Genomic DNA, 14,199 nt, shown 5'->3' on the forward strand with positions numbered 1-14,199 from the left:
TTATTATTGGTAATGCAGTACACAGTCTTCCAATCAATGGGCAATTTGAAATGCATTACCTTGTGATGAATATGTGACTTTAACTAAGCTAATTTTGCCAAGTTATTTTTCATGAATGGAAACTAATGAAAACCCATTGGAAATGAATTATCTTTACTGCATATGGTATACTTTGGAAAAAAAAATATGACGTTATTTGTACTCAACCAAAACATGCAAAACCTCCCGCATGCTTCTTCAGCTTTGCCCAATACTTAATGGAGTCATGGGTCAAGTAAAGGTTGTAAATCTTGACCTCCTAACTATGTGTGGTTGGATCTTTGTGTGGTCCTTCTTCTTACCCACAGGAGTTTTCTCCAGCAGGTACAGGTAGCTGGCAAAGAACTCACTCCTCATCGCGTGGTGCAGGTGGAAGGACATGCTGTGGCGACACATGGTGGCATCCGTCTCTTTCCAGCGATCCGAGAACGCCTGGTGAGCGCCCTTGTATGCTAAGTTGGGCAATGAGCTGCCAGTCGTATCTTGAAGTGAAATCTCCATTTTGGCTGTATGTGCACCCCACAGAGCGGTGGGAAGGTGTTTGACCGAGCGATGGTGGAGGAGAGTAACACTGTTGGTTTTTTACGCTGCTGTTACTCCAGCTGCTGCTATATCTGTCTAGCTAGTGTTCAACATGTCTCAACCAGCGTTCAAGTGATCGGCAGAGATCTTTTTCAGGGGGCAGTGCTCAGGACCCCTGCCAGATTTACAGATCACCTGCTAGGGACACTGACTTTGAGGGAGGGGGCTGTCTCTGGAAGACACAGAGGCGACTGACTTTCAGCTGCACACGAGTCTATACGTCTGACCTCAAGGCAGAGATGACATATAATGTCTTCAAATTAGCAATGTCTTCTCATGTTTGTATACACAACTCCACAGACACCAGAGAACAAAGAGTACAATATATGCTCCAAGTCATCTTATTCTCTTAGTACATAGACCAAACTGAACATGTGATTTAACCCGGTCTCCACACTTCTGAGTCTCACCCTCTATATGTGCCACTCTTATTGACCTCTTTTGGGTTGACACCTTGAAATCTGACCTCAGGATGAGTTACAGCAGTTCAGGGGTTTAAGTAGCTGTTTGTAGTGCCCATTCTTGACTTATCATATAAATGGAGAGCTTTGCAGACAGCATGTTTAAACCTCAATGGCTGCAGTTGTCTGTTTTGATGTGTGGGATAAGGCATCTCAAGAACTGCATGCCGATCTCATACTGTCAAACACTAATAAACAACCTCTATCTGCCCTTGTACCCCTATAAATCAGTCAGTCACCAGGAAATACAAATACCGTATATTTTTGACCCCTAACACAAATGATATTCTAATATATCCATCACGAGCCACGGACTAAACTTAGTGCAGTGACATCAGCTGTCACTGGTGCTGAGACAAGCGAATACATTGAGGAGAGCAGATTTATTATGTTACAGTATTGATTACACCTACTTGCCATTTGTTTATATCCTCACTTGTAACTAGATACATGGCAACATACATGGCCTATTAAGAGATCTCAAAAGTATAATTTCATTGAAACAATTAAACAAATCTACAAGTGCATAACAAATAAACTTGTTTAATGGATTTTCTATAATCAAGTCATATTTCTCTTGAATGTGGTGCAGTGATCTGCCTTCGTCTTCATTCAAGAGTTCATTTAACAATAGAGTATATTAGAAAACACTGTGGTTGATGTGAAACCTTATGTAATGAAAAAGCAGTCTGAGAAAACTGAAATTTGAAGAGAATCTACTTGTTGGACTGAAGGATTGGTAATAAGCAGTGAAACACATTCGAAATTGACAGATCCTTTTTAAGGTCATGTTTGAAGTTATGTAACGTTAAGCTGACTCACCTTGGCGGCTTCTATTACCGCAGCCTGCAGGCAGACCATCCATCTCATCCGCAGATACAGTCCTTTAACAGAAAATGTTTTTTTTATACTTATTAGTTGCATATTAACTATTTTTATTTATTTTAGAAAGTGTTTCATAATTTGACCATCTGGTTCTGAACATTTCATTATCCCTCTATCTCTGTTAGAGCTGCATATTGCCATCTTTGCACATCTACTAGATGGATTGGCTCAAAGTTTTGTACATACATTTATGGTTCCCAGATGATGTGTCCAAATGACTTAAGTGATCCTCCAACTTTTCTTCTAGTGCCACCATGAGGATCACATGTGTGGTTTTGAGTGAAATAAAACAATGACTATTGGATGGATTTTCATGAAATGGCCTCTTAAGTCCAAGTTACAACCCTGCTGCAACTGTTCAGCTTCAGAGCAGGTAGAGATGGAGGAAGCATTCAGATCCTTTACTTAAGTCAAACTAATAATACTACACAGTAAAAATACACTGTTACAAGTAAAAGTCCTGCATTAAATATGTTACTTGACTAAAGTAGAATCAGGAAACTTTACTGAAAGTAGAAAAAGTAGAACAATGTCCCCTGTGACTGTTCCTAATTATTTGGCTACTCATGAATTATTGTAAAAGCAGGATTTTGCTGTAGTTGGTTGAGGTGGAGCTCAGTTTGGACTATTAACTAAGGATTATTTGTATTATGGATTAATCTGCTGATTGTTTTTTCCATTAATCAATTGTTTGGTTTGTGAAAATAGTGAGAAATGCTGTGACAATTACCCAGAGCCCAAAGAAGTGACACCTTTACAATGTTTGTTTTGTACAACCAACAGTCCAAACCTCAACATTATTACATTAGAAATATTACAAAGGAAAGCAGCACATCTTCAGATTTAACAAGCTGGAGCCATGAAATGTGTTTTAATTATGTTTCCGTCAATTGACTAATGGGCCCTTTTCACAGCAGCGATTTTGACATGTCATAGCAGGGTAAAGTTTAACACAGGTGTAGCTAATTGATGAAGTTAATTAGGGCCCCATTCTATTTAGAGTGTCACAGCCATTTCAGTGAGGCAGCATACACAATGCAGGGCCATGCCCCATCTACATGGAACAGGGGCTAAATTAATGTTATAAATTACACCTGTGTTAACCCTGCAATGGCATGGCTGCTGATAAATTAACGTGTATCGTTACTAAAACTGTTGGGTAACGCTCTCTTTAATTTAATTAATAGCAAAACATATTTTAAAACCTCTCATATGTTTTGTGTAACGTTACCAAAATTAATTTGTGAATTGACTAACGGTAATAAAGCTGTAAGATAAATGTACAATATATACCGAGGTGAGATACCTAACTTTTACAGTAGAAGTGGTATGAAAAGAAAAGACTCAGATAAAGACAAGTTCTGTTTTTTCAGTACTTGTACTTGAATGAACTTAACGTTAATACACATGATGCAAAGCTTGGCCTCCCTGTGCTGCTGGTTTCCATTAAGCTCGTCCTCCGTGACTACAGGTGGCAGCAGTGGCAGATTGCTGCAGATAACAACATTGCATGCTGGGAGCTGGATGAGTCGCCGCCCTGGCAACAAGCTGCAAAAAAAACCAAAAAAAACATCCGCCCTGTCTTCATCAGCATCAGCTGGCCCCGTTTGAGACGCAGACAGTTTTAATGTGGACTTTCATTTGAATCTAAAATGGACAGTTTGCCAGCAGGAGGTCCGCGGTATCTGAAAAGGTAACCGCTGCTAACGCCGGCTTGTTTCCGTGTGTAGTGAAACCTTTAGCGAGCAGGTCGATGAAGCAGCGGGATGCTCCGCTGCTTCATCGAAAGAACAACAAGCTGTTTAAATGAGCGACTACTCCGTTTCAAATATTCATGAATATGTATTTTTGTGTTGGTACGACCAGCTTAAAGTATCCAACAGTAGTACCGTTAGCATAGTATTAGCTGACCATATGTCTGTCTTGCGTGTGTAACGGTAATGTGACGTCATGGACCGTGATGTACTTTAATCAATGAAAACAACATTGATTTATAGGTTCATAGGTTTTACACATTACACAAACAGTACATACATCAACATATTAAATGCATTCAAACATCGTTCAATTTCCTTGCATGAAACTTTTTTTGGTACCTGTTTTTAAAAATCATAATACATTCTGACCTCATCTGGTGAGCTCTTCTGAATCTTGACTCCAACACAATGAAAAGAATCACAGTTGTGGCTGATTTGAAAGCACTGTATCTCAACTAGGCAAATTGAAGTGAATCCACCCAGAATGAGCATTTAGTACATCTTACTGTACTACTACTGTGCTATTCACTGTTGGATTATATGTTTTATCTTCAGCCAATGCTTACTTTGTCTCTGTATGACCCACAGGAGAGTGAAGGGATGTACTCTTGAGGTCCACCCCACTGAGAGAGCCCTCGTGGTTCAGTATGAGGTGGAGGCCACTGTCTTGGGAGAGCTGGGGAACCCTATGGTTGGAGAACGCAAAGAGTGTCAGAAAATGTGAGAAATAAACACTGTCAGCTAATTCAGGATTAAATCTTACTGAGTTTCTTTTTAACTGCGTACAACTTAGTTACAGTGATTTGTAAGATGACAGTTACACCGTAAGAAACATACCTTTCTTCAGATAAATTATGTTCTCGTGTCCAACAATATCAATCGGTTTCTGTATCCTGATTTTATTTTGTACCTTGCATCTGAGAACCAGGTGCTCAATGTTTCTCTCAAAAGCTGTAATTTCAAGTGTCTATATGTTTGTCCTTCAGTATTCGCCTGAAAAGCCTGAACGCCCACACAGATACGTCCTCTTTGGCCCAGAAGGTTGTGGAGGAATGTCGTCTGATTCCCTCGTCCAAGCTCCACGAGGTGGAGCAGCTGCTCTTCTATTTGCAAAACCGCAAACAATCAAATGGTATTGAGGAGTTTCATCATGGCTAACTAACTAACTAACATAGTTAGGGTTAGTATTCCTCAGAGTAAAAGTCACAAGAGGCCTTTTTGTGATGCTAAATATTTCCTTTCACAGACATCCAAGAGAAGAAACGCATCTCACCTCAAGACTCCACACCTTACGCAGGAGTGGAGGTAGGAACTGAACTGTACAGTATACAGGACTGTGTGTGTGTGTGTGTGTGTGTGTGTGTGTGTGTGTGTATGCATTTCTGAGGATATTTCGCAGTCCTGAGGCTGAACTCTTTTATTTCCCTTCAGCTGGACGAGGTGGCGAGCATCAACAGCATCGATGAGTATGTGGAGCTGCTGTATGAGGACATCCAGGAGAAGATCAGAGGAGCCACGCTCATCTTCCAACTGGCTCGCAACCCGGACAACCTGGAGGAGCTCATACAGAACGGTACCCTGCTCTGTTAAATAGAGAATTGCTTTGTTCAGCTTAAGAGGAAGAAAACATAATTCTTCATTTATCTATTCACTATCTATTCTCTATTCACGCAGAAATACAGAACCGCAGTAGAAATCCAACAACATGCTTCCAGCCAGCACCAAGGTGTTGATTATCCAAACTACTATTGATAGACAGTATATATGCCTTTTCTCAAATCATGGTACAAAAGATGTTTCAAGGTATCTCCTTCCTCAAATAATGAAGCAAAAAAACATTTTATATAGTTTTTCAATATATACAAAATATATACAAAATATATACAAAAAGTATACCAAAGTATGTAGTTCTCAAATACACATTACAAGATTCCTTCTCTCCACTGGCTCCAAGGGCTGGGTATCAATCAAACTTCAATACTTTTATGGTATCTGTTAATGTCTGGTCAGCTTCATAGTTCTGTTTTCTTTCTTGGATCGCATAATTCAAGACCTAAATCAAAATTTTGCCGAATTGGCTAAACATTAGGCAGCAAACAAGTATATTTCAGTGTCGGTACCAAAGTTATCGAATTATCGAAAGTTATCAAGAGAGCGCTAAATAAATAAAAAATGCCTCGTGATAACGTGACTAAAGACTAAATCAATAGATTCATTCACATTTCAGTTACTAATGAGTGAAAGATTAGCTAAGCACAGTTTATAGTTTGCAGATCGACGTTCACAAGGGTCCATGTGATATCTGCCTGTGTCCGCAACATGTTTGCCTCTGCAGACACACACTGTAAAACAAACAGAACCATGTCTGCTGTCCATGTTCGTCCCTTCACTAACTGTAGGTGTAGATATCTTTTGCCTCTACTCTACCCTGCCTTTTTTTTTTTTTTTTGAGCCTTCAACAGCATCTCACGGTCTTCCTCGACAGATGGCGTTTGCTCAGGTGGTCGTATACGGAGGGAAGATGGTAACGCCTGTCATGATATGGCGATATAATAATATCTCTGTGATAACCGAGCAAACTCCATCTGCAGAGGAAGACCAGGATCAAGGTCAAGGTCCTTTTCATCCTCAATTATTCAGAGTGTATTAATTTTCTGTAAATAATCTTTTTCCTGGCAAAGTGAAGCCAGTTGCCAAAGTTGAAAAGTGCAAACCTCACTCATATTTCAGATTGTCAAGCAAAAAGCCAGATTTGGAAGAAACGGGAGTTTTGATAATGAAAATATCGCTTGAGTGTAGAATCCGTTGACTTTCAACAGCTCGTCCTCTCGGCTCCCCTTTTCAAAGAAAACAAACCTCGGCTTCAGTTCTGCTCCCTTCCGTGACAACCGTGCTGTTTCTTCCGCAACAGCACGGAGCCATCATCCTCTGCAGCCGCGGCGAGATGCCACGGCTTCATTTGTATCTGTCATAATGCGTCGTCGGCTCACTCCGTCTGCCGCGCCGCATCAACCGGTCCGATGTTGATAAGACCCGAGTGTTCGTGTGAACCGAGAGGCCTGGGGTCGACGTGGAAAGAGGAGACGGACCCTGGGACGCACGTCTTTGCGCTGAGAAGCCCCCGTAGCACACAATCCTTGGGAGCCTCCGACCTCATCGCATTCCCCCACGCTTCTTTAAATCAACCTCCGGCTGCAGTGTTCGGTCTGACTGATTGAATTCCACACGCAGGCGCTTTGCATTTAGTTTTTCTTTTGACATCTGTGGTCCTTCATTCTTGTCTCGCCTTCTCTTTGTATGACTTTCTTTTTGTATAAGGGCCTTTGTGTGTTTGTATGTCTTTATTGACGTGTGTTTGTGTGTCTGTGGTTAGAGGCGGCCCTTGGAGCCCTGGCCAGAGTTTTGAGGGAGGACTGGAAGCAAAGTGTGGACCTGGCAACAACCATCGTCTCTGTCTTCTTCTGCTTCTCCAGGTAAACCGGCACGTCAAACACATGCAGAGGGCCACAAGTATCTGACTATCCCTTCATTCCAAATTTGTATTTTTAAACTTTATTTTATAGTCTCCACTTCTTTATGGCTGCATATGGTGTAAATGTCCTCATGTGCCCATGCCTGCAAGGACCGTCTACATGCAGCCTAAAAATGTAGAGTCGCATGGAGCGCCTGTACTGACAAGCATGTGTATCCTTCCGTGAATACAGACATCCAATGTAGTCCACATACTGGTTTTGGACTACATCCGTGCCTTTTTAATTTGTTGTGATTAACTAAACTAGGGCTGGACTAGGATGGAATAATCAAATATCTCAATATTTTTGACCACATGCCTTGATATCGATATTGCATTAAGGTAATATGGTCTTTTGCATTTGGAGCACAAACCCAGTTTACCAGATTAAGGCAGTCATAACATTTTACCAGCCGTATGGTTGCCTTCCTTCTGTGCACTATTTCTAAATTTAAGTTGTAACAGCGCCTGAGTCTGCTCTCTTCTTTTTTCACTGCTCTCCCCCTTACTTACAGTAGTCCTCCACCTTTGGCAGCGTAGCTAGTACTGAAGTTTCACTCTCCAACTGGGGGTTAGGAAACCCTAAAATTAGCCCTCGCTAGAATAATACATAAACGTCTGTCAGAGCTGATTTAGGCAGCGAGAGGACGTGTACGTCTGAAAACTGATCGTCGCTCTTGGCTCGTGTCCATCTCCATGTTATGCTGTTTGGATTGTGAAACGGTTCAAGTTGGACTGATTATAAGTCGGACCCAGGACATACTGTTTGACTGAATGTGTTTTGACTTTGACAGTTTACTTTGTAAACTACTTCAGCGGTGACGGATTGGGTCATTTTAATGACAGCTCCCAGCTGGAATCCCCAATTCCGTTTTGAAAATACACTTTTGGATAAATGGAAGTCTTTTTCTTTCTTTTTCTCTCTCTCGTTGCCTCTTCATTTCCTCGTCTAGTTTCTCCCAGTTCCATGGCCTGGTCACACATTTCAAGATTGGGGCCCTTTGTATGAATATCATTGAGCATGAGCTGAAGAGGTTCGACCTCTGGCAAGACGAACTACAGAAGAAGAAGAAGGCCTATATCCTTTTCTAAGAGTTGTGCAACTGAAAGATCTTTCCTCTAAAAGCCAGTTTCTACTTAATAGAATAGATGATGTCTGTATGGAAAGAACGTTTTCTTGTATGTAACCTAATACTTCCAGTAGCTGGGTTATTATGGTATAGTTTTAATGTTTTCTGTGTAAATTTGATTTGCTTGACTGATCTCACATGAAGAATTCTCTGAGAACCAAAATCTGAAGAAGGAACACGAGAAGTCTTTCAGAAAGTACCAGAGCCTTCTGACCAAGCAGGAGCAGCTTCTCAGAGGTAACTGTGGGAACTTTGTACCCCCTGATGATGTCAAGCTTATCTGACCTGCAGTGTCCACCAGCAGGCTGTTGTAGATACTGGAGTCGTGAGGGGTCAGTGTAGTCCTCTTCTAAGCCCGGCTAATTGAATTGGCCAAACACCAGTCTGCTCACTTAACCTTTAACCTCTGCAGCCACTCAGTGCTGCCGGTTGGGCTATCGACAAAAGTTTCCAGAGTCATCAAATGTGTTTTGGCTGAATTTTGGGAATGTTTGGACAAAGTCATGCGTATGACATCTAGAATACTGTGTGTGAAATGTAATTAGACAGACATTTAAGTGTCGGTGTCGCTGATACGAAAGTCTAAGTTAGCGTCTTATAGCTGCAATGAATACATTATATGTGATTTAGTTATACAGCACTTTTCTAACAAAATGTAAGTACTTCCAAATTAAAATAGTTAAGCGCAACATATGAAACCAGCAGGATTGTATCAGAAATACTGTTGATATAATGAACAAATAGATTTTTTTGTCATTTGCTAAGCAGTTATTGGGGAAGTTCTGGGTCTCCAATGAGAGGGTTTGCTGCTTTTCTCTGTCTTAATCATTTGAATCTGAATGTCTTTGAGGTTTGGATCATTGTTCAGACTGAATTTGGACTCTGCTCTGTCGGTTTTTATACACTAAACAAGTAATTGATTCTTCATTAAGTTAATTGACAGATTATGCCCCAAGAGGCACAAGAAAAGCTACAATAAATCAGAAATGACTTCCAAAATCCAAAACAACAGTAAGGGAGTGCGTTACAGCTAAATGACTTCTGTTCTAGAAACAACTTGTGTTTGCCAGGCTGATCTTTATGTCTCTGACACGTTTGACCCCGTAGTTGCTCTGTGCCTGCTGCTGAACCTGGCTGAAGACACCCGCACTGAGCTGAAGATGAGGAACAAAAACATCGTCCACACGCTGGTGAAGATCCTGGACCGGGAAGACGAGGAGCTGCTGCTGGTGGTGGTGTCCTTCCTCAAGAAGCTCTCCATCTTCCTGGAGAACAAGAATGACATGGTGAGACAGAGGAGGGGTGGAGTGAAAGTTACAACACTCTCCTCCTTTTTCCTTGCATCTTAACTGAAGCGCTGATATACACAGTGCCTTGCAAAAAGTTTAGAACCCTTTATACAGCCCAATATCACAAATTAACACTTAAGCTCATGAATGGTGCGGACAGTTAAGGTGGAAAGTTTTACAAAGAAACTATTAAAGCTTGCAGCCGCTTGCGCTTTTTCTCTGAATTTGAGAAAAGGCAAGTAGGACATTAATCATGGATTTGTTAAGGAAAATGAAAAAATATTCCCGCAATTAAGTGTTACATAAAACCACTCTTGCATCAACAAAATTTGGATTTAATTAAGTGTTTGCTAAAGCACATCCGCCAAACTATTCATTGTTTAAAGACCATGGCGTCTGTGTTGTTTTGAGTTTTTTTCTGACTAGTACAGTCAATCTCCTAAATTAGACCTTCACATCTCTAATGAATGTGCTCTTTAACAAGGTTGTTTTGAGATATTTAAACTACACTAGTGAAACTTAAAAGGAAACAATCACTCTTCATTTGTTCTGTAAAACACTCCCAAAGTCATGTTGACAAATGGCTGTTCCGCTGTAGAAATGCCAGTTGAAACCACGCTTATCAAATTTCAATTTAATAAATGCTTAGAAGGTCCGCTTTTGGCCACGTGTCCCACAGCGCTTGTACAGGCGCCGACTTTCCCCTAATCCAGCCCCACCTGGTTCCAATCTCACTCAGTTTGTGGTTCTTTATCAAAGCCAGACCCAGTTAGGAACTGGTTTTATCTCCTCGTTTCCCCTTCGGTGTATCTTTGATTCAGATTAAAGAAGCCTTCGGGGGGTTTAGACCCACTCAAGCATGTGTCCAGCAGGAAAATAGTGGTTTCAACACTTTGACTGGGTTGAGTATATCAGTTTACACAAGGGAAAAGGGATTCCATTTAAGGACATGGATGTTTAATTGATTAAAAAAAAAAGAAAGACTTAATCACTTAATGATGCTGTGTGTCTTTAGGTTTTATTTACTCAGCAAACATATTTTTCTCCAAATCAGATAAGACTTCAACGCAGTCTGATATTTTGTTCCCGTCACTAATGAAAGGGGAATGTCAGTGGTAATTGACACGGGCTGCACTTGATTATGCTGCTCGTGGTCTGGTTTGTGATGGTGCGACTGGAGCTGGTTTCGCACACAGTAGCAGTGGGTGCGTTTTTTAACTGGGAGCAGGTTGCGTCACCGTGATATCTGGCTGCGGGGAGACCACAGGAGAGAGGGGGGGGGGGGAGACAGACAGACAGACAGACAGACATGTTAACAGGCAGCACCGGACTGACGAGTGCCGCTCTGTCACACTGACACTCACAGTGGCGACATGTAGTCCAAACGCTACCATGCTGGTCACATTTTCACACATCAACGATCCCCTAAAGAGTCGGCAGGCATGAGTTTGTGTTCAGAGTCATCAGCTCAACACTTCCACCTGCCTGTAGGTCATGTGAACCTTCTCCAAGCTGGACACCAGGCTTAACAAAGGGAAAAGGCAAGATGTCAGTGTTTTATGAAGATGTTTAGTAACTATCATATCAGAGATGATTCAGAGTTATCATTTATAATAATTATGACAAATCCCTGTATTTACATTCAGGAGTGTTTTTCAAAGTGGTCGCATGGTAGAGTGTAAACTGACTGATACTGATAAACTGACATTAACAGATAATGTAAGGCAGTAAGGAAAGTAATCATTCCATTTTGTGTGATCATTTCATGAATTTTATTCTGCTGATGTCTCTTTTAAGGCTGCACGTTCCAGTAGAAAATAAATTAAACATAATTATATATTAACTTCTGACAAAAGTATCCCATTACTTTACATTATCTTGATGATCATTTAATCTAAAATTGGAAAAATGAAATTAGTTGCCATGAATTATAATCAAATATACCGTGAATCACATGACACCTGTGTTGTACATATATACAGCAAGTGTTGGAAGAAGTACTTCACTCCTTCACCTAAAGAAGAATTCAAAAATACTCAAACTACATTCAAAGTCTACTGAAGTAAAAGTACAAAAGTATAATCAGCTAAACTTACTGAGTTGTCAAAAGCAAAAGTAGTCATTATGCAGAATACTACCACCTTGTACCACATGGCACTATGTACAGTAAGGTTATGTTGTAGAGCTGGATTGTTTTGTAATATTACAGATGTCCGTGTGCTTCTGGAGCAGAACCTGTAAGTTAGGTTTTTTTTGTCTGTTGTCTGCAGGCTGAAACATTTGCCGTGGAGAAGCTGGCTCGGCTGGTTCCCTGCGATCACGAGTACCTCCTGAGCACCAGCTTGCGCCTCCTGCTCAACCTATCCTTCGACACGTCGCTGCGCAGCCAGATGGTCCAGACAGGACTCCTTTCCAAGGTCTCCTCACTGCTCGGTAATCGATCTGACTGCGTACTGATTGTTTGTTCACGACTATCTGTGCTTGTTCCTGTGGATGTGTTTGTACCGGCTCATTGTGTGTTTACGACCAACACGAGAATTGCTCATCCATCCCGAGCCGCCGGTGGAGCCTTTAATCTGTTATAACTGAGGCGTATGTGCAGGTGCAGCTTTTACACAGCACCCAGGCCTCGAAAGAGTCTCTGGTGCCCATTAGAGCGGTGACTTCCTGAAAGCTCCAGAGCGTGCGATCGGTGCGTCGTCTCATCCGCGAGGTCATGTGACACGGTCAGAAGCATCTCTGACGGGCCTTTTGAAGCCTCTCAGGGGGAGGCTCGGGTAACGGCGCATAATTAATACAATATATTTGTTAGAATAACATGCCAGAGCCTCTGCACAAATGTTGTTTTTGCAGGAGCAGGCCGGAGAGGTGGAGAGGTCTTCAGAGATTTAGAGAGGGCTGTTTTTTTGGGGCAGTGGCAGGTTGGGGGTTGCTCATACAGGAAGCGAGGCGCACACATAATATTAGTGAACACTGAAATATTACGCCTGCTCACAGTCTTGACACTGTTGAGTTTGCCTGTATTTGTGTGTTTGCGCATGTGTTTAATGCGCTCTGCATGTGAGCCGATGTGTCATTAATCATCTGCTTTCACTGCCGACTGTCCTCTTTTCGCTTGACGCACTCTGCGCGAGGACTCCTGAGGTCTTATCTCTAAAGAGAGAAGACAGCGAGGGGGCGGGTCTGTCAGCCTCCACTGTCTCCATCCAGACCTGACCCGAGGTCATGACCCCTGATGATAAGATGAAAGTTGGGGGGGGAGCCTCCGCTTTCATCATCACCTCCCACTTAATCCATCCCACCACCACCTGAACTCAACAGGAAGTAGAAGATTCCTCTTTGTCAGCTGCACATTATTATGTTTTTCGTTAGCTAGCGCAGAGACAGTTTTGACAATTAGTCGATCAGAAGTTAATCGATAATTTAGAAAATCTGTTAATTGTTCAAGTCATGTATCGAGCAAAACATTGTCTGCTTTCAATGTGAGCATTTGCTGCTTCTCTCTCTTTTACATCATAGTAAATTGAAAATCGTTTGGTATTCGGTTGGTCGGGCAAAACAAGACATTTGGAGTCACTTGGACTCTATAAACTATGATGATAACCTCTTTAACCCATGCCCAAATCGATTTAGACTTTTGCACACACCCGCCTATGATGACACCCAGTAAAGTGTATGAACAAATTTCACTCTTGGAGTATATGAGGGCCTTAAAGTCATGACACCGTGGACTGTGCGCATGGAACAAAAGCACTGTCTGAACCTGTATGTCCAAAATACCATAACAAAACAGAAATATTTATTTTCTCTCTTATCCCTAAAATCACATATCAGAATAAAAGTTAGGTTTATTTATCAGAGATACCAAACATTCTCTGGTTTCGTGTGTTGCCTTTTGTCTTTTAGTCTTTGGGTTTGGACTGTTGGACGCATAATACAAATAATTGGAAAATATCACCTTGGACATTTTATATATACAAATATAAATAATCTGTTTATCCAAAAATAATAATCTTCAGATGTATTAATAATAAAACACAATCACTTGTTGCAGCCTCATTTCCAGCATTGCCCAACAGCACGTTGACTGTCATTACATTGCAAAAGACAAACCAGGAGACTTGAGTGGGGGTGGGGATCTCTTTAAGAACTTTTTACCCAGTTTAAGTGGTGCGTGATGTCTCCGAAGACCAAACCCAGCTTGCTTATTTATCCAGAAAATACAATAACAACGGCGCAGTGATGTCGGCAAAGCAAACCCAGACGCCTCTTAATGTGTGCGGGTGTAATTTTACGAAGGTTAGGCGGTTTTAAATCAGGCTGGGGTGTAATTGGAGTTTAGCTCGCCCACTAACTGCCCCTGAACAGTCTAGTTAATTCTTAACAGCTCCCCCTCACCTTTTTTTTCTCCTCTTTCTTGCCCCAACCCGACCAGTGTTTTGAACATTTAATGGGATCTCTCTCGTCCCCCATAAAGGATCCTCCATGTTCCGACCGTGTGTGTGTGTGTGTGTGTGTGTGTGTGTGTGTGTGTGTGTGTGTGTG

The 14,199-nt window shown here is 41.6% G+C and overlaps 2 protein-coding genes across 2 annotated transcripts in view; one reads left to right on the forward strand and one right to left on the reverse strand.

Moving 5' to 3' along the window:
* The window catches only part of ntmt2 (N-terminal Xaa-Pro-Lys N-methyltransferase), a 9,068-nt gene extending 8,528 nt beyond the window's left edge, over window positions 1–540 (reverse strand). Inside the window, exon 1 of the mRNA XM_031876020.1 lies at window positions 342–540. Coding sequence (XP_031731880.1) covers window positions 342–540 — 199 coding nt within the window. The remainder of the gene's footprint in view (window positions 1–341) is intronic.
* A 2,955-nt stretch (window positions 541–3,495) lies between these two features.
* The window catches only part of kifap3a (kinesin-associated protein 3a), a 28,822-nt gene continuing 18,118 nt past the window's right edge, over window positions 3,496–14,199 (forward strand). Inside the window, exons 1-10 of the mRNA XM_031876029.1 lie at window positions 3,496–3,660; window positions 4,313–4,444; window positions 4,711–4,856; window positions 4,971–5,029; window positions 5,156–5,297; window positions 7,098–7,197; window positions 8,189–8,313; window positions 8,504–8,602; window positions 9,473–9,651; window positions 11,925–12,087. Of these exons, the coding sequence (XP_031731889.1) occupies window positions 3,620–3,660; window positions 4,313–4,444; window positions 4,711–4,856; window positions 4,971–5,029; window positions 5,156–5,297; window positions 7,098–7,197; window positions 8,189–8,313; window positions 8,504–8,602; window positions 9,473–9,651; window positions 11,925–12,087 (1,186 nt within the window). The 5' untranslated portion in view covers window positions 3,496–3,619. The remainder of the gene's footprint in view (window positions 3,661–4,312; window positions 4,445–4,710; window positions 4,857–4,970; window positions 5,030–5,155; window positions 5,298–7,097; window positions 7,198–8,188; window positions 8,314–8,503; window positions 8,603–9,472; window positions 9,652–11,924; window positions 12,088–14,199) is intronic.

The sequence above is a fragment of the Anarrhichthys ocellatus genome, unplaced genomic scaffold (genome assembly GCF_004355925.1).
Source record: "Anarrhichthys ocellatus isolate YVR2014 unplaced genomic scaffold, GSC_Weel_1.0 scaffold102, whole genome shotgun sequence".
Taxonomy (NCBI): Eukaryota; Metazoa; Chordata; class Actinopteri; order Perciformes; family Anarhichadidae; genus Anarrhichthys; species Anarrhichthys ocellatus.